Raw genomic sequence first — 27658 nt, 5'->3', positions numbered from 1 at the left:
AATTTCAGTGTACAAAAAACATTTAATCTTATATGTTAAAGAATTTAATAACTTTTTTATTTTAAAATAACTAAATACTTTTTATTTTTTAATGATTACATAATTTTTTAAATACTATTTTATAAAACTATATATACATATATAATTGTATTAATTTTTCTATAATTTATTTATTACCAATAAAAATATCAAATAAAAAAAAATTATATATATTTTTTAATATAATTAAAGTGCGAATATATACCTAGAAATCCATGTGATTTTGCTAGTGTGTATAAAATTTTTAAAATTTGCGCATCCTTCCTTAATGGTTTACTTGTTTATGAAAACTTGTGAGAACCCTAGGTTATTGGTCAGTGATACATTCGAATTTTTGTTTGGTAAAAAGCGTGTTTCATCGGAATGGCGAAGGCGTCCGAGTCACACGGTTGCCGGAGAGTGTTGGAGTTTTACAGTGGAATCGGCGGCATGGTTTGCACTTCATCTACGGAACCAATTCTTTTTGCCTCAATTTCATGTGCTAATGATCTTAGTGTTTGTTTAGAGGTACTCGCTGATGAAGGCCCAGGTGAATGCCGAAGTGGTGGAAGCATTTGAAATTAACGACACAGCCAATGACGTTTACCAACATAATTTTGGTCATCGTCCTTTTCAGGTTTGCTTTGTTGCTTTTTTGAAATGAAATTGTTGATTTGAAGTTTCTTGCTTATTAATGCTTTTAGTTTTTTTGCTTTATTACTTGTACTAGTTGTATCGATTTTTTATGCTTTCTGTGAAAGTTTAAATTCTTTCAGAATAAATTGGTTTTACTCAAACTCTAAGTTGATAAGATAAGCTTAAACAAATCCTTTTTTCATTACATCTTGTCACTCAGGTTTCTTTTTAAGTCACTAGGGTCTTTATACTGGTGAGAAGTTTGAATAGTTTGTACAAGATCCTGGGTTGAAACCTTGTTGCCGCCATTGTTCGCCAAAAAAAATCTAGGTTCTTTTTGGAGTTTGGCTTTGCCATAATTGTCAAACTAGATGATTGTGGACTTTACATGATGTCCCAGACAAACAAAAAATATGAAATGATCAGGCCTACCACGATTAACTTGTGTTTGTTTATTTAGGGAAATATTCAATGTCTGACTGCTGCTGATCTGGACAAGTATGGTGCCGATGCATGGCTTCTTTCTCCTCCTTGCCAACCTTATACACGACAAGGTGAGTTTTTCTTCTTCTCATATTATGGCTTACCTTTTTTTTTCTTTGTTTGGCAAAGAGTTACTCAATAATCATCTGCTAGGCCTTCAGAAGGACACTGGTGATGCCCGAGCATTTTCTTTTCTCCAGATTCTTGAGCTCTTGCCATTTCTATCGAAGCCTCCAAGTATGTTATTTGTGGAAAATGTTGTTGGATTTGAGGTTTGTCTTGTTTGATTAAACTCAGTTATTAGCCCAGACTCCAAATTAATTTCATTAAATATTTCTTCTATTAATTTTTTTCCTGTTTTTTCCTTTGTTACAGACTTCTGATACACATGCAAAACTGGTGGAAATATTGGAAAAGACTGATTTTATCACACAGGAGTTCATTCTGACCCCTTTACAATTTGGAATCCCATATTCGAGGCCTCGGTACTTTTGTCTGGTAGTCTTCTTGATTCTTGCCATAGTCTTTTGGGATGTATTTTGTTAATATCGAGGAATCATCTGGAAATAGGCAATATGTTTTGGATTATGATCATTATAACTATAATTTTATGCAAACGTGATTACTTTTCTTAATTATTTTAAAATTGAAATTCTAGTTTCATGTCCTCTGCTTTATCTGGAATGAAATCAAATTTTGTTGGGGCCTTTAAGAGAGCTATTCAGAGCATTTCTTAGGAAGCCTTCTTCTTGTTGACTTAAGCTGTGTTCACCTTTTGTATTTAAGTTTGTCATCCAAATATCTAATACTATTGTTTGAATTACTTGGAGTATGGACCTCTATGACGTAGTGGTGTATGTGTCATCAACATCAAATTACAATAACATGTTTTTTACAAACGAAATAACGAACACTGGGTCCTCAGCAGAGCAGAAGTCATTCTAATACTGGATCTATTATTCTGAAATGTTTAACCAATACTATATTTTGAAATTATTTCTACTACCTCTGAGAAAATGCTTCCTGTTTTGGTATGTTGTTTTAGAGCTACAATTTGAAAAACAGAGAAAATAAGATACTTAATTAATTATAAAGTTGTCTGATAGATTTTTCTTCATAACCATTTATATTTGGGTGTTTATTCAGATAATATTAATTTATAGCTGAGTGCTAATATAAAATATAGATTAACATTGGTTAAAAAGCTTTTGCACAGTCTTTTATTGGCTTGAATAACTTCAAGAGATGGTTGGAGTAAGATTTCTAGTAAAGGTAATTATATTAAGTAATAGTGCTGTTGATGTTGCTGGTGTTTCCATTGCACTTTATTCTCTCTAAAATTCTTGTTAATCACTCGATTTGAAAATTACATTCCAAAGATGTTGGGACAAAAACAGATGTAGTTATAATACTAATATCATCAATTAGGATTCTTGCTAGTTGAATTGTAAACCTGTAATGTAAATATGTTTGTAACTGTTGACTTTATGTGTATAATTTTTTCAGGCTAAGAGGAAAACTTCATCTTTTGTAAATGAATGTTTAAACCGCCAGCTGATTCAGTCTCCAGGGCCATTATTTGAGCAATTTGATACAGTGGTGGATGAAGATGATTCATCAAAAGAGGACAGACATAAGTTGTTGCAGTCATGTCAATCTATTGAGAAATTTCTTGAATTGAAGAATCCTAACCATGATATAGCTGTTGAATCTGCGGCTTTAATGACTGGCTTGTCTAATGATACTCCTAGAACTTCGGGAAAAACTAATGGTCATGAATATGAATCTTTGGACCAGTATTATGTTCACCCAAGCTTGATAGAACGGTGGGGAAGTGCTATGGGTATCCTTGCCTTAGTAATTGGTTACATCATATTCAAACCATGTTATAATATGACCACTGTATATTTCCCATCTCCATTCCTTAAAAGAGCTTAGATGTTGTCTATCCTGATTCAAAGCGCTGCTGCTGTTTTACAAAAAGTTATTACAGATACGTGAAGGGAACTGGATCCCTTTTGGCAACTGTCCAGGTAGGAATTCTATTTAGTGCAAGTCTTTCTTCGTCATATTGCTTAATATATTTACATAACACTACAATTTGTTTGTTATTGAGTCTCTCATATGTTTTTCTCTCCCCTCTGTAGTCATCGTTTCATCATATGTTTGGTATCTGCTCTCTGTTGCTAAATTGATGACAAAACTTGGAATGACTACCTGGTGGTTGTTGATAGTTTCTTGCTCATTAACATAGAATATCCCGTTAGTTTTTTTTTATCATAATTGAGATATAATATAATATAATATTTCTAGACTATGATTCTAAAGAATATGTTTCTTGACATTAACCTTTTCAATCACCATTTAATTTCGATATTTTTTCTTTTCTAGAAAACTATATTATCCTGATAAAGTCTATAAAGCTATTTTCTTATAATTGATTTTGGAACAATTGAGAAAATAAACTTAGCAAACCAAACTTTTTTTTTTGTTTGGGGAGGGGGGGATTGGGTAACTATTTAATAGCAATTCCCTTGACCTTTATTTCACTCTTTGCTTTCCTCCCCAACTCAACATTTAAATGTGCAGCCGATGAAGAGGGACAAAAATTCACTGAAGGAGCAATGCCTCAGATATTTTACCCCGAGAGAGGTTGGTGGACTTTCTTTATTCTCAAGAATGTCAAATTATTTTGAGTCAATGTTCTATGTTTGCAAGAATGCTTGCATGTGAATGTATGTGTTTCAGTGTCTGAAGTTTTCGTCTTGATTTCAGTGCATATTACTAATCTATATGGTATTTGTCATCATATACATAGGTTGCCAACCTACACTCCTTTCCTGAAGAATTTGAGTTTCCAGAGCGCATTAGTCTCAGGCAAAGGTATCGCATTTTATTGGATTGAATAATATTTTTGCATTCCTACGGATGAATCCCTTATTTTAACTGTTAGTGGTGTTTAGTTGTGGACTTCTTATCAATTCCGAATACTCTGGTTTACATGATTAATTGGTCAGATTCCTGAGTTATATGCTTTCGTGTATTTATTGCTTGTGTTTTATTATACTACTAATATTTTTTCTTTTATAGGTATGCCTTGTTAGGGAACAGTTTAAGCATAGCAGTTGTTGCACCCTTGCTTCAGTATCTTTTCACCGAACCTTAATGATTTTCAATCGCGACATCCATTCAACAGAAGCAGATAATGATATTTCACAGGCCCGTCATAATGCTGTGATTTCGTGTTTCGATCATGACGATCCAACACTTACACGAGTTTGGCCATTTTACTTCAGAATTCAAATGTAGTTGACTAATGAGGGACACAAAAATGTAAATGAAATTTGGGAGAGATTCAAAATGTACTTGTTAGGCATCTTGTTGAAGAAATGATAAGATCTTGTATCAAATTTGAATGTAAACATATTTGAGAAAATATGCAGTTAAATTTAAGTGTTCTTTAAAGCTGATTTGCTGATAGTTTATAATGAATGGTTTCTTGCTAGCACTTGATTTTGCTAGTTATTATACATTTTAAGGATACATGATACGACGACAGGTTGTTTTCGAATCGTTTAACAAGTGATTCCGCGAAACACGTACTGATAATGTTGGTGGTTCCATATAAAAAAAAATTGCATACTGTTTGTGTCTTTAATTATTAAAGTTATAATTTAATTTTTGTTTTCCACAATAAAGGAATTAGTCATTTGCAATTTAATTCCACACAATCTTCATTTGTTTTGTTCATAAATGTCTCGAAATATGAAAATGTATATTTAGGTTTAGTTTGAGACAAATCATAATACCTAGAAGAAAAAATTATTAGATTAAAGATAATAAGATTATTACTCCTAAGACACGCATAGTTATAATTCCCAACCATAAAAATCTATTCTCTTACAGAAAATTGAATTTATAGACATAAAGATTAAATCAATTATATCTTGCGAGAACCATGTATCATAGGTATAAGAGTAAAAAAGTCAATTATCACACAAAAAAAATTATTAGAGAAAAAGTAAAAAAATGGGGAAATAGAGAATGAAAAGAAAACATAGAGATTTTTTTTGTTCAATTTTGTTAAGGTTGATTCTTCCTGCACCATGTCAATTCAAAGTTGTACCCAACATACTGACGCAAAATATCCATTTGTCTTTAATGATTTAAAATTTTTGTCTTCTAAATATTTATATCCCTAAGTCAAATTACAAAGTTTCAGATATATAAATCCATAACTAATATGTCACTCTCGTATTTCACCATTCGGAATCTTATCTGGACAGCATAGATGACATTTCAGATGTCAAAATCCGTAAGCAAATATAAATGAGTTTCAAATTTCAATCATCAACATCATTTATAGACACTATTCTGGATATGGCAATCAGAAACCTTAAATGAAATATGAAAATAATCTTCTAGATTTTGAAATCCATAATACATAAAAATCACTTCCAGATATTTTTATTTATGAATTTTTGTTGGGTGAAGCAATTGATTTTTTTCTTTGCCAAACAAACTTAATTTCAATAACTTTTTATTTTCTTTGTCTCCCGGCTACGTGTTTTTCTATTATTTTTACTTTGTCAAACGAAACGGCTATGATTAGAGAGATGAAATGAAAAAAAAAAAAACAGTGCATAAAAAGAATGGAAGACTGAAGTAAAAAATAAAAAAATATAAGAATTAAAGTATAATCGAAAAATAACAATTTCTTGTAATATTTAAAGGAATTAATGATATATGGAAATGTTCTGATAAATATTATACACATTTATGGTTTAAGCAACATGAACAGAGAGTTTGTTACATGTCACAGAAGAAAAAACGTGGCGCGCAAGTTGTTTTCCCGCCAAAAGGAGTGAGAGTGTGCAGAGCAGAGAAGCATGGAGAAGAACATCCCTGATCCAGATGACTTCAAGAAGCCAATGGCCTTCTTTCTCGTACGCCACCATTCTGATCAGCTTCAATCCATTGTTTCTTCTCCCGATTCCGACCTTCACTTCCCTCTTTTCGTCGAGTATTATGATTTTCGTTATGCATTTGTACCTTTTCATTTATTTTCTTACTGCAAAATCAACCAACCCTCTTTTTCTTATTCAGTTTTGCAGAATTGTTTGATGAGGAACCTCGCGTTGCTAGTGTCCTCTTTGCTCAACCCAATACCTATTTGCGAGTATTCGACGCGGCTGCCATTTGGGCACAGGTAATTCTCTCTTTTTTTTGTTTATTTTGATTTGGAAGAGTAAAGGTGGAATCTTGACTTCTATTTGTGTTGTGGGTCGTGTTAGCAAATTGTATTGGCGGAGGGTAAGAAAGGGGTGGAGAAAAAGTCCATTCATGTTCGTATCTATACCAGTGGCTCAGCCCTTGAATTCCCTGGTCTGTTTTTGCCCTCTACTTGTTTGTTTCAACACCCCTTATGAATCCTCTGCTCAAATGTTGATTGATTCGTGTGTGCATGTTATTTTGTTTGACGGAATCAGAAACTTTTCCAAGCATAGGACGTGTCCGCGTGCAGCACCATGGAATTCTTCTCACTCTGAAAGGGATAGTGACCAGGTCTGGAGCAATCAAAATGCATGAAGGGGAGAGGACGTACATGTGTCAAAAATGCAAAAACAGGTGTCTCCTACTTCAATTTTGTTGTCCTTCTTCATAATTTGTATGACTAGGATATCATGGTTAATCCCTCTTTGTCAGAATGTTTGAAATATCATCTATACTAGTAATATTAACAATTGCGATGTTCTACTAATACAGATTTTGCTGCACTATTTTCTTTAACAATTTATTCCAGACATACTCAATTCCAATTCTGATAAAAAAAAATACTCAATTCCAATTCCCTCACATTCACCATGTTTCATAAAACCTTAGCTCTCTGTCTGTCATTGTAAGTTATTAGTGTCGGGGTGGAAACCCTTGCTTCCCACTTTGGCTGTGCATCACTCAAGCCCTTTCTCTTGTTGGCGGGGAGCTTTTCAAACGAGTTTTCAGAATGCATTGAAACCACTGGTTTCCTATTTTGCCTGAGACACAAATTTCCATAAGTTTGTTTTTGATTTCTCAAAACACTTAATGAATCGATTGTTAAACTCCTACCAGGACAGTAGAAGTCTCTATTTTTACCTAGGTAAGTTTTAAACTTGTCAAGATGCCAAACAGGTTGTAATTAAATTCTCTTGGTATGTGTGTGCGCATGTGCATGAATTCACTTGTGTACATTCACGAACTCACTAGGGTTGGTCTAGTGGGGGAGGGGGGGTAAAGATATCTGTTTTATGTCCATGTACCTCTCAATATCTTTCCCACACCAGTTAACTAAGTTGTGTGCAGTTTCCCAGTTCATCCTTTGGTGGAAGCTAGAAACTCCATATCATTACCTTCAATTTGCCCAATTAAGGTATGTTCTGCATCTGAGTTATAAGTTCTACATTTTCCTTACAATACTTGGATATCTGTTCCCATTTCATAACCCAAAAATTAATACATAATAGGATATGCTATCATATATTAAAATATAAGATAAGCAAAGTGCCAGATTAGAATTTTCTTGTGCCATGTGAATTTTCTTGAAACAAGTTGAGGAATCATAGGTCAAATTTCTCAATTCATAAAATTTCTTGAAAGCTTAAAATTGATTTTTGAACTTCTATTCTTTTGACTTATGGTTTGTTTTTTCTGTAAATCTGATATTAGCATACTTTTAAATTGGCAGACTATCTTTTTCCCTTTGGTTATGTTTGTTATTTGGTGTTTATAACAGCAGAATTCCAAGCCCTGTGCAGGCACGAAATTCCAGTATGTAGAGAATACTATAGTATGCAATGATTATCAGGAGATAAAAATTCAAGAAAGTACACAGGTGCTAGGTGTTGGGGCAATTCCTCGTTCAATTCTTGTCATCTTAAAGGACGACCTCGTTGATGTTGTTAAAGCTGGAGGTATTCACTTCAAATTCTGAAAACTATTGTATCCCATACACATTACTTTTTTAACATATGACCTGGTATTGGGGTTATTAGCGGTGAAAATTATGAGCAGGTTTCAGTATAATGTGTGAAAGCTCTATTTTTCATTCACCAATATTTGATATAAGAAATCTAGTCCTTGAACTATGGTTTTTTTTTTCCCAGAAATTATGAATCATGCATTTTTGGATTTCTTTATACAAATCGATTATAATTTCTCTCGTCATGTTGGCCTTACTTGAGATAAGTTGTTAAGATGTGAAAAACTCTTAGTTGTGTTATAAATGGCTTGCATTTCATTTTGAGCTTGGCTCTACCTGACCTGAATTACTGTTTGTGCTTACTGATTCTTAATGACTATGAGCATATTTGAGTGCATTTAGAATTGGAATTAAATTTTGATGTTGAGTGGCCACTCTTTATAATCTTCATCGAAAATGATACATTTTATCTCTGTTTTGTCCATGGAAGGTAGTCTATAGTACAATGCAGGTTAAACCATATTAATTTTGTGCCTACTTTTTATTTTCTCTATTTGTTTCTCTTGTTACATCTTGACTGTTTCTGAAATAATCAGGAAACCTTGTTATGTGTATATTTATTTTAAAGCCATGCAGTATTGGGTCATTTGTTTTAGACATGGGCTTTTCAGTAGAAAATGTAATTTTAATTGCATTAGTTTCCTGACAATTTGATGGTCTGAATATGCAAAGGCTGGGGTATTGGAAGAGAATATTGACAAATTTCTGGTAACTATCAGAAACTGAAAATAAAGCATTTCTATTAAAATTAGATTATGTGTGTTGTAGCATGTAGTTATGCATATAATATTTCCTTATTCATTATAATTTGGATTGGTCTTCGTACAGATTTGTATGGGCATATGATTATTACGATTGATTTGTAGCCTAAATCCCTAGGTTAAGAATTATTTATTCATGAGTTTACATACTTGTACCTATTGCTGTAAATAAAAAAAATATAATGTGCAATTTCAATTCTCTCTTTAAGTAATTGGTAAGAGCGTATGCTTTATAATGATGTTGAAGGAAGAAATAAGATGACCTGTTAGTCCTGACCCAGCACTATATTGTATAAGCACTACTTTTTCATCCAAAAAGAATTAAATTAAGAAAATACTCATAGTAACCTTTCATATAAATAATAAAATTAACTGTCTCTATTTAACAATATAATACAGTTACCATGAAAAGATTGTTAGGCAATTTGTAGGCTGCTATCTGAATTGAGAGCTTTCGGAATTGATTTCAAGCATGCAGCATCATACTCCTTTGTCTCGGCTAAGGGTGTAAACAAGCCGAGCTCTTGAAGCTTGAATTTGGCTTGTGAAAAAATTATTGGCTCAAGCTTGAGTTTGACTTGTTAAAAAAATATTAAACCTGAGCTTGACTTCTTTAGCACGTTTATAACTTAACTAATTTTGTTTTTATGAAAATTTTCTCAAATTATTTGTCAACTTTGTCAATATATCATCTCATTCTTTTTAATACTAATCTACTAATAAAAATATACATGAACTTTTTTCTCAGAAAAATTATTCATATTAAAAAAGAAGCTAGATTTTTGCACAAATGTAATTCAATATTAACTAATAGAACCTGAACTTTGGAAAAGGGTACTAACATCTCAATAGAACGTAAACTACAATACTTTCCATTCTAAACTTATATATATCTATATAGATATATAGATATACATATATATGAGGTACTCGTGAGCCCATAATGTTAAGCTTTTGAAGCTTGAACTCAACTCATATAATAAAGTCTAATTGAAAATTCGGGTTTGTGTATTTAACTTCGCAAATGACATTGAACGAGTAATTAACAGGTCTAGTCCTGATAGTTCACAAATAGTTTGGTTCATTTACACCTCTAGTTCCGACCATTATAGCATGTATATTGCCAAAGGAATGAGGGGCATATTATAATGAATTCATAAATGCAATATTTGATGTTTGATTATGGTGGATTGATTCTTTTTTGCTTGCAGACGATGTGATTGTCACTGGTGTCTTAACAGCAAAATGGGCTCCAGAGTTGAAGGATGTGCGTTGTGACCTTGATCCTGTATTAATTGCCAACAATGTAAGGTGCAAAAGAAGTTCTCACCATGTTTACCTTAAAATTAGAAAAATAAAAATAAAGCATCCTCATGTTTGACATTGGCCATAAAAGTTTATCAGATGAAAAATATATTTATTTATGCACAAAGAAACTTTTCCCATTCCCCTATAATATAATAACCATCTAATGATACCTAATGTTGAATGCCTACCTATTCTGACAACGTTCTCCTATTCATTCTCTTTTCAATTTATTCAATTGTTAGTTCTTTAATTGTGCAATGCCTTGATATGAATCTCCCGTTCAAGTAGGGGTTATTCTTTCCAGCATTCAATTTACTGCTTATGATGATTTGAACCACTTTCCATTACCATCACTCCCCAATCCCAGGATGTTAATACAAAACTCTTCATGCACCTCCAGCTGATATATTTTGCTCTTGGGCTGAATGGGTTCCTGGCATGGTATTAAACTTGAAGTCCCCTCAATCACGTGGTGTATAAATCAATCCTCGTTAACCTCATTTTTCATTATTAAATTACATTTTAGCCTGATTTAAAGGGGATTTGAAGTACTATCCTAAAGTGCAGTGTTGAAGTAAGCTAGTCTGGTCTCGCGTCACTGACAAATTAATCATTAAAACACTGATCCTCTTTACTCTATTTGGCTACTTTTACAATTTGGCCTTGTTTTTACTAGAATGAGTTATTAACAGGAGAAAGCAAGTTTCATGTTAGAACTTCTGCTCAATGTTATTTGTTTTCCTAATTCTGAATCCAATTTATTTGGCGACTAATCTGAAGTTCCTTACAACATTAATTTAATGTGAAATGCTAGGTATCAACGGAACTAATAAAGATTCTTTAAAATAAATGATGAAAGGAAAATGATGTGTATAACATACAAATTTTGTAGCATAAATAGTCAGTAGGGTGAGCCCTGGCGCAAAGGTAAAGTTTCACTTGGGTGATCGGTTGGTCATGGGTTCAAATCCAGATAGTTTATACAGTCTTTATATTATTGTTCGGAGCAGTCTTAGAGGTAATAGTATTCTTGCCTTTTGAATATGTTCCAACCTGCATTTTTCTTCCCAACTATGGCAAAGCTAAATAGGAATGACTGCATATATGATGATTTTTACTCTTATATTGGAAAATCTGTTCCTTTGTCTTCTTATGTAACTCTACAAGATTTGTTTGTAATACTGTGTTTTAAATTTTTGCTCTGCATTGGTATTATTTTTACGATTCTCTTAATAGTTTTAGGATTTTGCATGAAGGAAAACATTATGCAGTTTCATAAACTTTTGGGTTTCTTTACCTATAAATTAGCTGCATGATTCTTCTGTAATATGAGAAGGTAGGCCATTGAGAGCCAAGCCATAAAGCTAGCCACTATGGTGGCAGAGTTGAAAGCCGTAAATCCAATATTAAATCCCATACTTTCCATGCTGGATGCCAGTCCTATGGCCCTTACCTTGTAATTGGGCCCTTACATTCTTCCATGCAGACCATGCTCCATAGACCTGGCACTGATAGGCTGGCTGGGCACTAGCCATGGAAAACACTGTGATGTAATGTCATTACCATCCTTATTTGAAACTAAGAGAATTGGTGGAATGCTACTACCACAAATGTAACAGTGAAGACAAAGGAACTACAAGAAGTAAAGGAACCACAGCAGCACACAATTCATGCAAAGCACACCCACTTGGGTGGTCTATTAGAGAGCAAGTTTCACACGATATATGTTTTAATATATTAAACAAAGCACAGATTAAGTGCTTTCAGGAATTGAACTAACGCTTTAAATTGTAGTCATCTACTATGATCCAATGGAAGAAACGAAAGAATATGAAGTTTATTCTTTTTGTTCTCATTGTTGTCAGGAGAGTCAATGAACTGAAGTCAGAAATTGATATTTCTGATGATATTGTTATGAAATTCAAGCAGTTTTGGGCTCACTTCAAAGATTCACCTCTAAAAGGTTGTATTTTGATACTCACCTTGCTTGTATCAGTCAAATTCATAACCTTTTGTTTTCTACCAATATTTGTGATTTTATGTCAAACTCTGTCCAGACTCCTCCTATGCCAAATTTGGTTAATGACTGTACACGTTCTCTGGGATACTATAATATATGCATATAACGTGTGATGAAAACTCTAATGCCTTTTCAAACTGATCCAGGGAGGAATGCTATTCTGCGAGGAATTTGCCCCCAAGTATTTGGCCTTTTCACTGTCAAGTTGGCTGGTAAATCTTATGACTATTTACACATTCATCTTGAAATTTGTAGCATTTCAATATAGGTTCTGTACTTGCAACGAGAGAAGCTTTTGTCCTGGACATACTTTTTCTTTTGAGGATTTTGTTTCAAATGTTTTCTAGTTTGTATTAAAGAATATAGAAATCTATATATGATGAGATTCCTTGACACATTTACTTCAAATGAATACCTTGGTTCCTATTGGAACGTTTATAGAAGGGATTGAGTTTATGTAAATTTTAATTTAAAACTAAATTGAACCCTAAAATGAATAGTTTCAAATAGAATCAAACTTTCAATTGATCTTGGAAATGAAATCCTAAAGATGAAGCCATGGTCTCTTTGAATTCCATTGAATTTCATTCGAAAGAACCTTATAAAGATTGTAAAAGGAAATACTTGACTTTAAAAAAGAGTTTGTAAGGAACTTAGTCCTTGACATGACTTAGAGGGGCAACAAAATCGCAATGTGGTGGATACATTCAATTATTTTGAGTACAAATACATATCATGACATGGAATGACTGGGATAAAAACTTTTGGCTCTTAGCTTTGTTAGTATGGATAAGAACATGAGAGGGATTTGTTCTTCTCAAACTGAGAATTATTTTTTCCTTTGATAATTTATCTGTCTTTTAACTGAAATTCTTCTTTTTTGTGAAACACTTCACTATCATTGCTGATAAAAAAAAACTATCATATCTGTTTGCAAACTTCTCATGACTTTTGCTTCTGAAACAGTTGCATTAACTCTTATTGGAGGCGTGCAACATGTGGATGCTTCTGGAACTAGGATAAGAGGGGAGTCCCACTTACTCTTGGTTGGTGATCCTGGTAAGCAGTTGATTTCTGTTGCTATTTCTGGAACTGTGGACTTTTCTGTCAGTTCTTATCATCAAATGTAGGTAAAGAAAAAAGTGTTTTACTCTAACGTTCCCTCACATACTGACATACTGTCTTGGTTACAGGTACTGGAAAATCTCAGTTTCTGAAATTTGCTGCAAAATTGTGCAACCGATCTGTTATTACCACTGGACTGGGAAGCACAAGTGCAGGATTGACTGTTACTGCAGTGAAGGATGGAGGTATGTTTTTCAAGCTTAGATTTTAAGAGCGACAGATTCTTTTAGTCTCATTCATACTTTATTGTACCTATTTGTTTCTACTATTGAATTCGCCACTTGCTGTTAAAGCTATTTTAAAACCATGTTCTAGTTACCCCATGAAGTCCTAGATTCTGTCAATCATTGTTTTTGAATCCTTAACATGAGAGAATTGTTAGGTTGTCTTGGTTTCTTAATAATTGATTTTTGTTGTTGATACATGTCAATATAGGACTTTTTGTTTATGCAAATGTCTTTTTTTTTCAATTTTATAACCTGCTTTTCATTGTGTATTGTATACAACAATAATGGTGAAGATGATTGTTATAGTCACAATCTAGCATTTCAAGGGTAGTTTAATTTATTCACACATAACTCATTTAATTGAATAAAAAATTGGCATGCATGGATCTGCATAACTTGGTGCATGGTTATACTAATTGTAATGCTGCATTGTGGAATCTTTAGGGGAATGGATGTTGGAAGCTGGAGCTCTTGTTTTGGCTGATGGAGGATTGTGTTGCATAGATGAATTTGATAGGTAAGCTCTTGTGTAATTGCTTTTGGTTTTGAAATTTCTTCTGGAGATTTAGTCCTTTGGCAAATGTTGTATATGGTCAATTATTATTCCAATTTTGGAGCCGAAAATTGAAATAAAGAGCTGGATATTCATATTTGGAGGTTTAAATTGGATATTTAATCAGGCAACTTATGTTTGGTATGAATTATAAAACATTTTCTTCTGGTTTTTGAACGCTAAATTCAAAATTTGATGTTTGTGTCTATTGCTATGCACAATGATGCATTCATTTCAGAAGTTCCTTTGACGATCGAAGTTTTCTTTCGCATTTTTCATTAGCCCAACAAAACTCGTAGTCTTCTGTAATAAGATATCATACTTTGTTTTAATGGGGAGTAAACTTCGACTTTTAACTGCACTTAGCTACTAAGTTTCTTCTGTTTGAAACTTGGAAGACCTGGACTAGATCTACATTTAATTGATTAAGTTGGGTGGGGAAGGTTCACTAGAAGCTTTCATGAAACTTGAAAGTTCTGATTTAATGGAAATTCTGGCAGAATGTGTATTTTCATTTAGCGCCCTGGCATTGGATATGTAACTAAATAATATTTTGGCAGTATGAGGGAGCATGATAGAGCAACAATACATGAAGCCATGGAGCAGCAGACAATAAGTGTTGCCAAGGTAGAATGTTTGAGTACATTATGCAAATTTTGAATGAAATTCAGCTTTCTCTAAAACACAAGTAAACTGGCTGCTAGCAGATTCGTGGTAAAAAGAAATGTGGCAACTGATTTACTCTCTTGATTTTTTCAGGCTGGTCTTGTAACAACACTCAGCACTAGAACAACTGTATTTGGTGCCACAAATCCCAAGGGGCAGTACGATCCAGATCAACGTATCACTTAAGTCAATATATTAGTTTAATACTATTTGAGATTGATGTCAAGCTACAGTCCTCATTACTCCTTGATGTACAATCAAGGGCATTAAGTTCTTTCCTCTTGCTTCTAGCTTATGTCTGAAGAAGTTTTCTATTGCTTCAATTTCAATACTTGCTGACTTAACACAAGGTAGCTCTGTCTGTCAATACAACACTCTCCGGTCCTTTATTAAGCAGGTTCGATATTGTCCTTGTTCTATTGGATACAAAAAATCCTGATTGGGATGCAGTGGTTTCATCTCATATTCTTTCCGAGGTAATCTTTGTCTCTGTATAATGCATATAGGTTCCCATGACTAAGATTATAATACTTGTATGAAAACTATATGCAGGCAGAACCGGATAGCAGAACTGATGATGAAGGTCTGGTAAATAGCTGGCCACTTGCTACACTCAAGAGGTAAGGTATGAGGCTACTGGCCATGAATAACATTGTTTGCACATCATAAAACGTAGAAAAGAAAAGGATGTTTGAGCTTGTCTTACTTCAGTGTTATAGACTCTTATCTCTTGATTATATTTAAGCTGTCAGCAAATGGGGAATCTAGAATTTAAATTTAATTTATCTTCTTGTATCCTAGTTCTATGCAAAATTCCATCCTCATTGAGTTCATTTTGTCCTGTCGGAATATGCTTTAAAACGGGATAGATCTTGTTTATTTCCAAATTTTGTTAAATTTAAGAGAACCTTGCAGGTACATACACTATGTGAAAGAACATTTCAGACCAGTCCTAACGAGAGAGGCTGAAATAGTTATATCCAGCTATTATCAACTTCAAAGGAAATCTGCAACTCATAATGCAGGTTTGACCTAAAAACCGATTGCTACTTAAAGTGAGTACAATACTTGAACTATTTATGTCACTTTCCTTTATTACAAATTTGCAATGTAGCTAGAACAACTGTCCGCATGTTGGAAAGTTTGATACGCCTAGCACAAGGTATATGACTAGTAATGGATGAAACTTCTCTGGTGAACATATTCCTCTTGTTATGTGCTTTAACTCTTTAAATGTCACAGCCCATGCAAGACTCATGTTCAGAAATGAGGTGACTCAGCTAGATGCCATAACTGCTATTTTATGCATAGAATCATCCATGACTACCTCAGCTATCGTGGATTGCATTGGGAATGCTCTGCATTCCAATTTTACTGACAACCCTGATCAAGAATGTATCCTTGTTTTCATTCTTTGCATAAATTAACCTTACATGCATTTAATCTCACTATCACAACCAACCTTCTCCTATTAAATGGGGTTAGTCACGTGGATCAATTGTGTCATTGGCTGAGCTGAGTTGCGAAAAACCAAAATTACAGTAAAGCCACATGTGATAATTTTGACACGTAAAAATAAAAGTGATAGGATAAGTAGTATTCTTTAGTTTACATGGAAATTTTCTTAGAACTTTTTACATGGTAATATTGTTTGCCTTAGTCAAAGAGGTCAATCTGCAGAAGAGAACAAGGGGTATTAGATCAGATGCATGCATTTAAATGGCCTGTAATTTTGTGCATAGCTAAGTTATATTCTTGTGTTGCATTATGTCCTCTCTTCACAGTCTTTTGACTTTGTTTCAACAAGATCTTTACTACCACTAAAACAGATGCGAAACAAGAAATATTGATCCGAGAAAAGTTGAATAGTGTGGAGAGTGAAGGCTAAGAAAGAAAAAAGAAATGGAAGAGTCGTTTAGTATAAGTGGTTCATTATGGTTGGCTCTGCTATTTTCATCATACAATGGAATTGATTACTGTAGCATTTGGTTTATCACTTCTGAGATGTATACTTTACAGTCGATTTTAACTACAAAGACTCGGTTTACAAGCTATCGAATTATATAGTTACGAATATTTTGACAGACGGTACTAAAAAATTATTAAATTAAAAATAATTTTAAAGACAAAAAATAAATAGTGACTATATTAACAAAATTAGTATCTAAATTAGATATTATTTTAAGGATTAAAAAAAATTTGATATTTAAATTAGTTTTTGTTTTTATAAATAATTTATAAATTGTTATTTAGTTAACTACTTAAATTTTAGTTATTAATTATTATTTAGATTGTAAAGTTGATATCTAAAATCTTGATATTTAATTAGATAATAATTTAAAAATTATTTATCAATAATAAAAATTAATTTAGATATTAATAATTTTTTTAGTTTCTAAAATCAATATAATAATTAATTAATTTTTATATCTAAAATTTGTTTTTATTCAATGATTTTTTATTTAATAAGAGTTAAAAGCTTTACTAATCATAGAATAACCTATGGAAAGATTCCATAAGTCTCACACATCGAACTTAGGACTATGAAGTATCTAGTTGTAACAAAGTCAATTGCTTTTCCTTTCAATAATATAATTTTTTTATCGCTTTTAAAAAGATTAGTGCATCTTCATGTCTTCGAATTCATATTGAATTATTCAATATCAAGTTGAAATATCAATTAGTTTACACGATCTTAAGGAAAAATGTATAATATGTTTGATTCTAAATTGAGAAACTATTTATAATTTCAATCACAATTGATTAAGTTGAAACAACATAAGATCATTTCTGTGTTAGATTAAAAATTATACTAAACTTAATAACTTATTTTAGAATAAATACATATAAAATACATAATGTGTGGGTTCTTCACTTTCAAAAACAGATTTACTTCATTGATCTTTGTTTGAAGATCTGACAGTTCTGGTTTTGGATCCCTCCTCCTATGAATCGGATCAGATAAATTGCTTTAGTTATGAACAAACACAACATTGTTTTATTAATCAAGTGAACATGAAAAGTGACATATATATATATATATATATATATATATATATATATTATAGATGTAGTAAATGATAAGTTAGAATAGTTAACACTTTTAAAATTATATTTTGAAATATACTTTTTAAAATACTTCAAAAATGTGTAATTCTTTTTTATATTTTTAAAAATGTAAAGATTTTAAAGAATTATTTCTATGGTTAAATTATAATAGAGAGGTGTATGAATAAAATATGGGAGTGCATAAAGTAATTTCTTAAAATAAGTGAAGAACACCAAAAACCCAATTCATTAGTTTGATTGAAAAAAAAATGAAGGTCCGAAAGAAGTTTGAGCATGGATTTCTAGATTCGTAATTAGCTTTTGGATTATGTAATCCAGAAGTCCAGAAGTTTTTTCTATACATGAATTAACTTTCGAATTATGTAATCCAGAAGCCTTTTTTTCCATATGCGTAATTAGTTTTTGGATTACATAATCTAGAAGTCTTTTTTAGATATGATATTAGCTTCCACATCTGAAAGTCTTTTTTCAAATGTTTAATTAGCTTCCAGATTACATATTCTATAAATCTTTTATGAATATGAAATTAACATCCAGAATATATCCAGATTACATAATTACATAATCCATACACATATCTCAAATTCAAAAGAACTCATGAACTTTATAAATCTAAAGAACAGTTCCAACATTTTTCGAGTGATGTATGGGGCGACACAAAAAAGACAAAAAAGTCTTTTCACTTTTAGTATGGGGGTGGAAAACAAAACTATGGAGGTGCAGGAAGAAGCAGTCTTCAGCGTGTAGTCTGTCTAACCGTGTGTTTATTGAATCCCGAAGTGCAGAGGAAACGTTGTTGAATTATCAAAAAACGGGGAAAGGGAGATTCTGCGACGCCATTTCAATTATCTCAGGCAACCATGGTACCATCTCCGATCTTTACTCAAACCAATATACAGTGCATCATTCATCATTTCTTTTACTATTTCTCTTACAATTTTTCTCCCTTACATATATTATACGCTTAAATCAGTAGTTTCTCTTTGTTTCTTGTATCAAATCTAGGGTTCATAACAAAAATGTTTTTTTGAATTTTTTTTTTATGAATGAACCATTAACTTGTGCAATTCCCGTATCAGTCATCTTTATATAGAGGGGAATCCAGGAGGTACAACAGTAAACCAAAAGGACGCCATCATTTGACAACGCAGAAGAAGCAGGAAATTAGGGAAGCCTTTGAATTATTTGATACTGATGGCTCAGGTTTTGTATCTGCACTTTAGCTTCGCATCAAAATAACACTGTGGTCCCATAATTTTTTTTTTATTAATGCTATTACTTTGATGATTTTTAGGTACTATTGACGCCAAGGAGCTGAATGTTGCCATGAGGTATTGTTGTTCTTCATAGTCTTAAAATGATTGTCCTATTATTTGGCTGTGTTGTTGCGAATGACATCTTATCTTGACAGGGCTCTTGGATTTGAGATGACTGAAGAGGTATTATACAGTAACCATTCAATTTTTTTCTGATTGAATTGTATTTTTGCAAGTTTTGTTTTATTTCATCTGAGAATCCTCGATTGTCACGAGGAAGGGAACCATCTGTTTTTTTATTCAGTGTTAGGGAGTCAATTTGCTGTAATGAAATCCAAAAGTTAGCATATCATTTATTTGCTGATATGCTCTGGTAGAGTTTTGTTTGCATTTCTGATAGATAACCTGCTGTGTCGTTTCAGCAAATTAATCAAATGATAGCAGATGTAGATAAGGATGGAAGTGGAGCGATTGATTATGACGAATTTGAGTACATGATGACAGCCAAAATAGGAGAAAGGGATACTAAGGAGGAGCTCATGAAAGCTTTCCATATTATTGATCATGATAAAAATGTAAATTTCTGCACTGCAATGTTATACCTAATTTATACATCTTTATTCTCATCAATCGTGGTCTATTCAGGGAAAGATATCTGCATCAGACATCAAGCGCATTGCAAAAGAGCTAGGTCAAAATTTCACTGACAGAGAGATTCAGGAGATGGTTGATGAAGCAGACCAAGATAGTAAGTTATCCCAATCATATCCTGGTTAATCTAATTTACATGAAAACTTTTACTTGTCATATTGTGGATTTGTATTCTATGGTTAACTGGGTGTGCATGCGTGAGTTTTAGATTATGCTGACATAATGTTGTGTATATGAAATAGTATTATCATTACTTTGATCTTCTAATTTACAGCTATCTGTGCTCAAGTCATTAAAAAATACCGTGGCAAAAAAAAAATTACACTGGAATTATTTATGATGGCAAGAGGTCTCTAACTTGTATGCAAGATTTACTGAAAAAAGATACTCGTAGTTTGTCATTTTACATAATTTTGTCTTGCTTTACCCTTGTCTCTGTAACTGCTTCTCATGATTTTGAGATGTTAGATCAGTTTTCTTTTCCTTAAAACGTGCAGACGATCGAGAGGTTAGTCCAGAGGAATTCATCACGATGATGACCAGAACTCGCTTCCATCACTAATCATATCTATGTGGGGGTAGTTGTTTGCTTTGTTTGCTTTGTTTGCTGCACTTGTATGGGAAAGTTAAAAATGGATTAACGAAGATATATATTGTACAATTTGTATGAATGATTCCAATGCTATGGTTGTGTATTGCCTATGAATAACATTGATGTACGCTCATATCTCGGTTTGTTCTGATTAATTTCACTCGTGTACCAAAATAGTCACAATGGGCATAAGCGTTTTCTACCACCCACAAAAGGACAACAATTGTTATATATATATATTTTTTTTTTCAATTTTTTATTTTATAATTTAGCAAATATAGCACATACAGTGCCTATATCAAAATGCTGCTCAACTGCGTTTAAAGGGTTTACAGATGCATTAAATCAAAAATAAATCAAAGGGGTTCCTCAGGTGTATTCACCTCTTTCTAAAATAATATTTTAGCAAGTTACATTTTTTTGGCGTAATAAAATTAAAGGCTATATAATTTGCGAACCCTTTATATTTTTGTATTTAAAACAAGGGAGTGGATTGATTTAAGAAGAAATCCCGTTCATGGATGACAGGCATTAATCCTCCTTCGACCCCGTTCACCTTGGTTCCTTCATGCATTCGGTATTCAATTTCAGAGCCATCCATTGAGATGAAAACTGAAATTCAAGAAGGACCTACATATATCAACTTCGACACAAAAAGAGGATAATAACCACAACTAATTTCTATTGGATATGCTTTGAGTGAATGATTATAAGTTTTAGCTCATGAAATATGATATTGTGTAGTATAAGTTTTAATTGTTCAATTTCTAATAACTTTTATAGTAATTTTTATTGACGATGCCTTTCACTTTTCATGGAATAAAAGTTAATAGTGTGTCTTTTTAATGTTAAGAGAAATGATACTTTTACAATATGTACGTAAGATTATATAAAGAATAAATTTGAATATTAAAAGTAAATTGAAAAAATAGTATTATCTTGAACGCCGAAACTAGTAGGACACACGAACACCAACATTAGTAGAATACACGTGGAATATGTAACGAACACCAACAGAATACACGTAGAATATGTATCGGTCCGTAAATTGTACCATACAAAAAGTATTGGATTTATGAAAATTTAATTTTAAATCTTTAAAAAAAAAAAATTAAAAACTCAAATTTATTGCATGATTATAAAAATAGAAAAGGAATCATGAACCAGTCATAAAAAAAAAATTGTTAAAAAAAAACTATGGAAGTAGCATTAAGCAAAGATGAATATTAGTGTCAATTTCAAACTGGAACAAGACTCTCAGCGTAGGTGAAAGGCACATAACAAAGCTCATCTCTATGAGCAGGCAGTTTCTTCAGTTCCTTACTCACAGGATTGAACAGAGAAAGAGCAGTTTGCACTCCTCTGAAATCATTCTCCTGTGCACACAGCTCTTCCCGGCACACAATTTCATCTTTCCAAATACTTAAAGGATACATAATCCTGGAAAATGGCCCCACACGGTACATCTTTACCCAACTCTCTCCACCACCATCGCATCTATCATTATCATAATCACCACTAAAATCTTTCAACACCCACAAATCAAAAGAACAAGACTCGAAGTTCCCAACAATGTAGTTACGAAACATGGCAAGTTCATCGTTGTAGACAGCAAGCACGTTATTGCTGTATGGATGAGAGGGCGAGGAGGGAATGGGAGGACCATTCACCAGCGTAAACCATTCCCTTCCAACGTCAAATGAAAGCACAAATTCAGAATCAGTATCAGAAGCAGAAGTCATAGAGGCAAGCCAAAATATAGTTTCAGTAATAGTCACGGAACTAGATACAGGACACAAAGGTTGCAACTTGGCGGCGTCGATTTCCCTCCAGGAACCGGAGGTTAACGAATAGACCTCGGCTCGATTAACCCTAATGTTGTCGAGAACAACAACCTGGTCGTCATAGGCGGAGACGCACGTGGAGATTCGGACGATCTTGTAATCGTCGGCGAGAGGACTGAACCGAATCCAACGTAATGGAAGGGCAAAAGTGTTGTGGTAGGAACCTGTCTGATTTGACGGGTGGCGGGGTTGATGATGGAGAAGACGGTGTTGTTGCGGAGGCAGAGGAGGCCGTTGCAGGAGTCGAGGATCTTGGCGTCAGGGAAAGCGTGGAAGACATGGGATTGGTGGATGAGGTTGTAATGGGATCCGAAGAGACAGACCGAGAAGAAGAGAGGTGATGGTTGGCGGTGGATGCGTTGGAGGAGAAGGACGGCGTTGCAGGTGGAGTGCTGCAGCTGCTGTTTGGTGAAGAAAATGTTTGTTTGTAAGAGATTTAACCACTCTTTTGAGACGCATCTGAATCGGATTAGGGATTTAATGTTTGTTTGTAAGAGATTTAACCACTCTTTTGAGACGCATCTGAATCGGATTAGGGATTTCACCGGAACTCTCTTCAGAATGTTTATCAGAGCGTCCAATGGCAGAACCTCCTTCTCTCTCTTTTCTTCTCTCATTCCTGTTCTTCTCATTCTCCAATCCAAACCAATTTTCTCCCTATCCTTTCCTTAATATTTTTTTATACTATTTAATTATAAATATATTTTTTATTATATATATTTATTTTTAAATACATTACATCATAATTATATACCACTCCAACAATTGTAAAACTATCATTTTTATTTCTTCATCTAACTTCACAATCCATCATCATATATTAGATATACTTATCATTAAGTAAATAAAGAGTTAACAATTATAATACTAGTTGAATAGATTCTTTCATAAGTTTTTATTAATTCTTATGTTCATTCGATCGAATATCAAAATAAGATAATGTTTTTCTACAAAACTATTGAATATTTTAAGATTTTGAAAAAAAGTAATTTAAATGATGGGAAGATTTCGAAGAGTTAGGATTATAACGATACAACATAAACTCTAAATTAATTATTCATATTCATATTTTTTTTTATAGTAGATATGACAGTAAAGATTACGTCGAGTTGTTTTTAAATAACTAATCCATTTTCTCAAATTAATTACGCATGTAAGTTTAATAATTTTGTTCTTTTTATTGTATATTGCTTAAATTCTATTCGATCCGGATATGCATATATCATTTATACTTTAAATATTTTTTCTTTTAATTATATTTTTCAAATTGCATATGTAATTTGAATCTTTATAATTCTCCCTCGTCATTAATATAAGTAGCTTTTATCATAATTACAAAGACACCATGATGAATTTATGAATTAATGTAACAAAATTACTTTTATTATGCAAGTTTTCTAAAATTATCTTATTATTATTAATCTATAAAAAAGTTTTCTAAAATTATCTTATTATTATTAATCTATAAAAGAAGTAGTATCATTCCGGTCCATATCACATATATACTATTGTGTATAAGATCCGGGACAATCTCCCCACCTCATTAAATTCATTTTTACTCTAAAGATCTATTATTCTCTATTTTTTTTATGATTTAGTCATCAATCAGTTGAGAAAAGTGTTTCTCTCAGCCCAGCTTAATTAAGCTCATACTAAAATTTGGTAATGTTTTGATAACTTGTTCTAGGTTCTTAAATTTTAGAGTGATTCCCGAGGTAGAATTTCCATTCGAATAAGAATTTCATGTAAGAGAAACTAACTTTAACTTTTAATAGTACCCTAGGCTAGAAGATCTGAGAGTGGAGGGGACGTGAACTCAAGTTTCAATTTCTCTGGCAGGGAAGTTATTTGATAAAATTATAAGCTCTAGTTTGATTTTAACTTTGACATTTCTTACTTAAAAACTTATACTACTCTTCAAGATAAATGTATTGAACGGTCATACTTAGCTGCAAATGTTTTTAACAAGCCTTTTCACCTCACTCACTCGTCTCAAGGCTGGGGACTCTGTACCGTTTCGGGTTTTGGTTAGTCATATACCAATTAGTCCGACCCGCCAAGTGACTTAAGACCAAGGTCACCATGATTTTTGGGACTATTATTATCCCCACATAATTATGTCAGTATAATAATATTAATTTAGATAAATATATTATGAGAATAAATCTTATTAATGCACGTGATTTTAATATGCAATATTCAAAACTCTTTGAATGCTTTAATTTACTTACTCAATATCCCTTATTATGTTACATAAATGTTACTATTATATTATAGAATACTCTGATTTATATACATGATATTTAGATTTTATGAAAAGTTACCATAATACACACTAATGAATGTCTTGAGGAACCATAATCAATGATACAAACCCACGGATGCTTATTTTTTTATCAACAAAAAATAAAATAAAATAAAAAAGAACATTCCAAGAATGTTACAACTCTTATACTAAAGATAAATTCAAAACAGAACAACAATATCAACCTAAAACAGAAAAAGGTTATTTTTACTATTTTTGCTATTTTTACTGCATGGTTTCTGCAAAATATGTAGGAAATATTATGCAGCAAAAGATGCTAAAACCCATTTGACAACATCCCCTAACCTTACAAACTGGTTTCTTCTTGCGTTTTCCTTCCTTGAGCTCAGTATTCAGCATAGAAAAAATTATCCTTCACATTTGTGGGCCGTGATTGTAGATCCCTAATCAAGCACCATCCCACTCTCTAAACCAAAAACAATAAATAACAGTTATATACTCCTTCATAACAATTATAAATAGAAATCACCAGCAAGAATTCCAACTCAAATTTTATTATTAAATTCACTATATACACATTTTTTTTTCTTACCGATTTGAATGAAGAAGTGTCGGATTGTCATTGAATTTAAAGGAAGACCACTAAAAACTCATTTAAATTCTGATTGATTGTAAATCGGCGAGAACATTTTTAAATAAAATGTCATAGAAATAATAAACTTATCTAAATAATAATTTATAATATTTTACATGTTGTATATATGGTCGAGTGACAATCTATATTTTTTTATAAAATCAAGTTACAACTCTAATATTATTATTTTAATATATTTTATATCATTTAATTATAAATTTATTTTTTATAATATATATTTATATCTAAATTCATAGTATACTCTGATGGTTATCCAAACCTCCTATTATATATACCATGATGGGTTTTGAAGTTACATGGTGAAGAAAGTATAGAAAAGGAATGGGTAGTGAGAAAATTGGTTTGAATTGGAGGAGGGGAAGGAAAAGGAGAAAAAGAAAAAGGAGAAGAATGAAAATGGAAATGGAAGAGAGAAAGAGAGAGAAGGAGGTTGTGCCATTGGATATTGTGATGAATATTTTGAAGAGAGTTCCAGTGAAATCACTAATGCGATTTAAAGAGTGGTTAAATCTACCAACAAACCCTTACTTCATCAAACAGCAGCTGCAACACTCCAACGCATCCACCGCCAACCGCCACCTATCTCCTTCTCCGTCTGCCTCGTCGGACCCCACAACAACCTCATCCACCAATCTCATCTCTCCCACATCGCTTTGCTCGACGTCAAGATCCTCGATTCCTGCAACGGCCTCCTTTGCCTCCGCAACAACACCGTCCTCTCCATCCTCAACCCCGCCACCCATCAAATCAGACCGGTTCCCACCCCAACCGTTATGCCCTTCCACGACGTTGGATTCGGGTTCAGTTCCCTTACCGATGATTACAAGATCGTGCGAATCTCCATGTGCGTCATCTTCAAACAACCTAAGGTTGATCGAGCCGAGGTATATTCGTTAACCTCCGGCTCGTGGAGGGAAATTAACGCCGTCAAGTTGCATAATTTGGGTCTTGTCTCTAGATCAGTAGCCATCACTGGAACTATATTTTGGCTTGCCTCTAGGACTTTCAGTTCCACCCATTATGAATTTGTGGTTTCATTTGACATTGGAAGGGAATTGTTTACACTGATGATTGGTCCTCAGATGCCATCTTCGCCCTCTCCTACCTTCAACAACTACGAGCTTGTGGTTTGCAACGATGAACTGGCCATGTTTTGCAACTGCATTGCTAGGAACTTCGTGTCTTGTTCATTTGATTTGTGGGTGTTGAAAGATTTTAATTGCGATTATGATGATGATAGACGTGATGGTGGTGGAGAGAGTTGGGTGAAGATGTACAGTGTGGGGCCATTTTCCGGCCTTGTGTATCCTTTAAGCCTTTGGAAAGATGAAATTGTGTGCCGGGAACGGTTGAAGGTAGAGAATGGAGGGGATTCTGTTATTGGTTGTTATTGGTCTTTTCAATCCTGTGAGTAAGATACTGAAGCAACTGCAACCTGATAGAGATGAGTTTTGTTATGTGCCCTTCACCTATATTGAAAGTCTTATTCCAGTTTGAAACATTGCTATGGTTCCTCATGTTTATTCACCTCTTTCTAAAATAAAAAACAAGGGAGTAGATTGATTTAAGAAGAAATCCCGTTCATGGATGACAGCATTAATCCTCCTTCGACCCCGTACACCTTGGTTCTTTCATGCATTCGGTATTCAATTTCTGAGCCATCCATTGAGATGAAAACTGAAATCCAAGAAGGACCTACATATATCAACTTCGACACAAAAAGAGGATAATAACCACAACTAATTTCTATTGGATATGCTTTGAGTGAATGATTATAAGTTTTAACTCATGAAATATGATATTGTGCACTATAAGTTTTAATTGTTCAATTTCTAATAACTTTTAGTAAATTCTAATAATAATGTGTGTGTTTTTAATGTTAAGAATAGAACAGGTTACATTAAATAAAGAGCAAAATTTGAATATTAAAAGTAAATTGAAAAAGTGTTTAGTATTAATAAGTTATAAGTTATAAATTAATCATGAGAAACATCTTTCTACTAAAAAAATTAGAACATACTTGTACACTTAAATTTTAATGTCAATTTATATAATTTATAATTATATAATATATAGATTCACATTTCCGTGTAGTGTCAATGGTGAAGCAAATCACAAGCACATGGTTTGTTGTAGGGTTGAGAGGGCGAAGATGGATGGAAAGATACATTTGAATAATATTAGATATTTTATAGGAACTCTCTTCAGCGTTCATCGTATCGTATAATGGTAGAACCTCCTTCTCTCTTTCCCACTTCCATTCTTCTCATTCTCCAATTCAAACAAATTCTCTCTCTACCCTTTCCTTTTCTGCACTTTCTTCACCATTTAACTTCACAACCCATCATCATATATACATGTAAAGAGGTTCTATTAACTGTTGTAAAACTGTGTATATTGCAAAACAAAAACAGAGTGCGTTTTTGCGAAACAGAAAACAGAGAAGCGGTTTTGATTCATGAACCCTAAAACAGTTTTGATTTACAAACATAAAATCCAGGGTTCAGTTT

The 27658-nt window shown here is 32.9% G+C and overlaps 4 protein-coding genes and 1 pseudogene across 12 annotated transcripts; 4 read left to right on the top strand and 1 right to left on the bottom strand.

Annotated features, from left to right (window-relative positions):
- The first annotated feature begins 257 nt into the window (after positions 1-257).
- On the top strand, positions 258-4602 carry DNMT2 (DNA methyltransferase-2). Of its 3 annotated transcripts, none has more exons than XM_068641118.2 (10): positions 258-471; positions 545-655; positions 1115-1208; positions 1291-1409; positions 1513-1635; positions 2644-2980; positions 3076-3170; positions 3727-3789; positions 3956-4020; positions 4228-4602. In XM_068641118.2, exons 1-10 carry the CDS (start codon positions 403-405, stop codon positions 4301-4303), a joined length of 1152 nt encoding a protein of 383 aa, XP_068497219.1. In that variant the 5' UTR covers positions 258-402; the 3' UTR covers positions 4304-4602. The 3 variants fall into 3 exon arrangements, with proteins under 3 accessions (XP_068497219.1, XP_068497220.1, XP_090159786.1); XM_068641119.2 differs by having other exon boundaries at positions 268-471; positions 1299-1409; XM_090303660.1 differs by having other exon boundaries at positions 297-471; positions 1338-1409.
- A 1308-nt stretch (positions 4603-5910) lies between these two features.
- MCM9 (minichromosome maintenance 9) lies at positions 5911-16869 on the top strand. Of its 6 annotated transcripts, none has more exons than XM_068641109.2 (20): positions 5911-6160; positions 6244-6346; positions 6432-6522; positions 6627-6765; positions 7480-7546; positions 7910-8087; positions 10128-10227; positions 12090-12187; positions 12391-12456; positions 13211-13303; positions 13438-13554; positions 14041-14113; positions 14710-14776; positions 14909-14990; positions 15170-15291; positions 15368-15435; positions 15731-15840; positions 15930-15977; positions 16058-16210; positions 16645-16869. In XM_068641109.2, the coding sequence occupies exons 1-20, from the start codon at positions 6027-6029 to the stop codon at positions 16701-16703; spliced, it is 1968 nt and encodes a 655-aa protein (XP_068497210.1). In that variant the 5' UTR covers positions 5911-6026; the 3' UTR covers positions 16704-16869. The 6 variants fall into 6 exon arrangements, 5 of the variants coding, with proteins under 5 accessions (XP_068497210.1, XP_068497211.1, XP_068497213.1 ...); XR_011084607.2 differs by having other exon boundaries at positions 5922-6160; positions 15368-15440; XM_068641110.2 differs by having other exon boundaries at positions 5923-6160; positions 7913-8087.
- Positions 16870-18608: 1739 nt separating this feature from the next.
- Positions 18609-20516, top strand: LOC137832776 (putative calcium-binding protein CML13). Of its 2 annotated transcripts, none has more exons than XM_068641117.2 (7): positions 18609-18747; positions 18964-19087; positions 19179-19215; positions 19296-19323; positions 19563-19715; positions 19786-19888; positions 20289-20516. In XM_068641117.2, exons 1-7 carry the CDS (start codon positions 18745-18747, stop codon positions 20351-20353), a joined length of 513 nt encoding a protein of 170 aa, XP_068497218.1. In that variant the 5' UTR covers positions 18609-18744; the 3' UTR covers positions 20354-20516. The 2 variants fall into 2 exon arrangements, with proteins under 2 accessions (XP_068497218.1, XP_068497217.1); XM_068641116.2 differs by having other exon boundaries at positions 20265-20516.
- A 978-nt stretch (positions 20517-21494) lies between these two features.
- On the bottom strand, positions 21495-22876 carry LOC137832774 (putative F-box protein At1g32420; annotated as a pseudogene).
- Positions 22877-25459: 2583 nt separating this feature from the next.
- On the top strand, positions 25460-26741 carry LOC137832775 (putative F-box protein At1g32420). Its single transcript, XM_068641115.2, is given in 3 exon segments — positions 25460-25698; positions 25701-26532; positions 26534-26741. Coding segments are annotated over 3 exon segments (1173 nt in total). The 5' UTR covers positions 25460-25469; the 3' UTR covers positions 26646-26741.
- Positions 26742-27658: the final 917 nt, after the last annotated feature.

This window comes from Phaseolus vulgaris, chromosome 6 (genome assembly GCF_051622355.1).
Source record: "Phaseolus vulgaris cultivar YP4 chromosome 6, ASM5162235v1, whole genome shotgun sequence".
NCBI classification, from domain to species: Eukaryota; Viridiplantae; Streptophyta; class Magnoliopsida; order Fabales; family Fabaceae; genus Phaseolus; species Phaseolus vulgaris.
This window is presented reverse-complemented; position numbering and strand designations above follow the sequence as displayed.